At 34.8% G+C, this 2,094-nt stretch overlaps 1 protein-coding gene across 1 annotated transcript; it reads right to left on the reverse strand.

The window, feature by feature from the left end:
- Positions 1 to 17: 17 nt before the first annotated feature.
- Positions 18 to 1,784, reverse strand: LOC107579528 (leucine-rich repeat and calponin homology domain-containing protein 2-like; the record flags this gene model as incomplete). Its single annotated transcript, XM_016265352.1, has 4 exons — positions 18 to 194; positions 370 to 475; positions 565 to 691; positions 1,640 to 1,784. Coding segments are annotated over 4 exons (555 nt in total), but the record flags the coding sequence as incomplete, so codon positions are not given.
- Positions 1,785 to 2,094: the final 310 nt, after the last annotated feature.

The raw sequence follows: 2,094 nt of genomic DNA on the forward strand, positions 1-2,094 counted from the left end.
TAGCTTCAGCTCCATACATGTGAAGAGATAGACAGTAACAGATGAGTACAGACACACCTGGGCAGGAGGAGACTGCATGGGGTTGTTGTCAAGAACGATGTGCTGTAACTGCTTAAGTTTGCGGTAAGATATGGGAATCTCAGTGATTTTATTACAGGAGAAATCCAACCTAATCAATGGCAGATCGGACAACTCTGTAAGAAAGAAAGAAATAAAGAAAGAAAGATATAATAAGAATTTCTTTTCTAACTCTTAGCATTAACATAACTAGTATACACAGTAAATGTGGCTAATTTCAGTGTGTATCCAGTGAAGATGTAGTAGTTTTATGCTTTTGTTGACAAATCTGTCTTGTGTATGTTTCAATACCATCTGGTAACACTTGTAGACAGTTTCTTCGTATGTTGAGTTCACGTAACGCGAGGAGTTTCCCCATTTGAGTAGGAAGCACCTGGATCTCATTACAGCTGACGTCCTGAACAGAGAAAACACACATACTGTACATCAACAACAGATACACACACATTATATACAATAATCACACATTTAATTCCACACACTGACCAGTTCCATGAGGTCTTTGGCCTTTCCGATCTCCTCAGGAATAGACAAAAGTTTATTGTTGCCGACCACCAGCACTTTCAGAGGAAGATTGAAGAGAAACTTGGGGAGAACGGACAGCTGATTTCGACTGAAAACACAAGGACTGGCTTTAATAAATATACATTTCAACCTCTATCACTTTCACTAATTACAGAACCCATAGAAAAGCTTAAATCAATTTAACCTCTTTCAGTTGCTAGATGATAGTAACTACCATTCAAAGGTTTTGGATCTGTAACATTTTGAGAATCTTGTGTGATTTATGCTCACCAAGGCTGCATGTATTTGGTCAAAAATACAGTAAAAACAGTAATATTGTGAAATATCATTACGATATAGTAAAATAACTGTTTTCTATTTGAATTTATTCATTCCTGTGATGACAAAGCGGTTTCATCAGCAGCCATTACACAAGTCTTTAGTGTCACATGATCCTTCAGAAATCTAATTCCTGATTTGCTCTTCAAGAAACATTTCTTACTGCTATCAATGCTGAAAACAGTTGTGCTGCTTAACATTTGTGTGGAAACTATGATCTATTTTTTTTCAGGATTATTTGATTAATACAAAGTTCCAATAATAAAACAGCATTTATTTTAAATAGAAATCTTTTGTGATGTGATATAATGTATTTGTTGCCATGTTGTTTTTATCAATTGAATGCACCCTTGCTAAATAAAAGTAGTAATTTTGTTTAAAAAAGATTAAAGATTAAATTTCATTTCATTTTAAATCAGAAAACAGTTACTCAAAAATGGTATTAATATTTCACAACATTATTGTTTTTACTGTATTTTGGATCAAATAAACCTTTTGAACAATAGTGTATTCCTCACCAAATTGTCAGTGTTCAATCAGGGTTTACAGCTACTGCATTAGGAGTCGATTCAAATGAATTTCAGTGGGTCTGCCATATATTTAAATACAGTTTCATTCAAAAGACACAATTTTTATTGATGCCAAGGTAGCCTAAGAAACAGATCAATAATAATGAGATGTTAACACGAGTTAACAGATATCATAGTGTGGGTGTTACCTGATGTTCAGATAGGTGAGCATCTGTAGGTTGATAATGGCCTCTGGAACAACCTTTATGCAGTTGTGGTAGAGGTTTAATGACTCCAGCGGCGCAAACATACAAACTTCTGGAGGGATTTCACAAAAACGGTTTTTCGACAAGTCTGTACAGAAAAAAGATAAATCAGATACATTAGTTCAACACACCAGATGAGATCAACATGACATTTTCCAATAGAAAGATATTCACAGAGACAGACTTATATTTACAAACTAATAATGCATGCTAGTGTACCCCACATCCAAGCAAAAAAGATTGACGCCCCTGTTACTGTCTACAAGAGAATGAATAATTGATTTATTGAATAATTAAATGGTTGATTAGTCTGATCTATAGGAAGAGTTCCACCTTATCAGACACTGACAAAGCAGCGGTGTAACACACATATACACACACACACACACACACACACA

The sequence above is a fragment of the Sinocyclocheilus grahami genome, unplaced genomic scaffold (assembly GCF_001515645.1).
Source record: "Sinocyclocheilus grahami isolate Dianchi unplaced genomic scaffold, SAMN03320097.WGS_v1.1 scaffold17964.1, whole genome shotgun sequence".
Classification (NCBI taxonomy): Eukaryota; Metazoa; Chordata; class Actinopteri; order Cypriniformes; family Cyprinidae; genus Sinocyclocheilus; species Sinocyclocheilus grahami.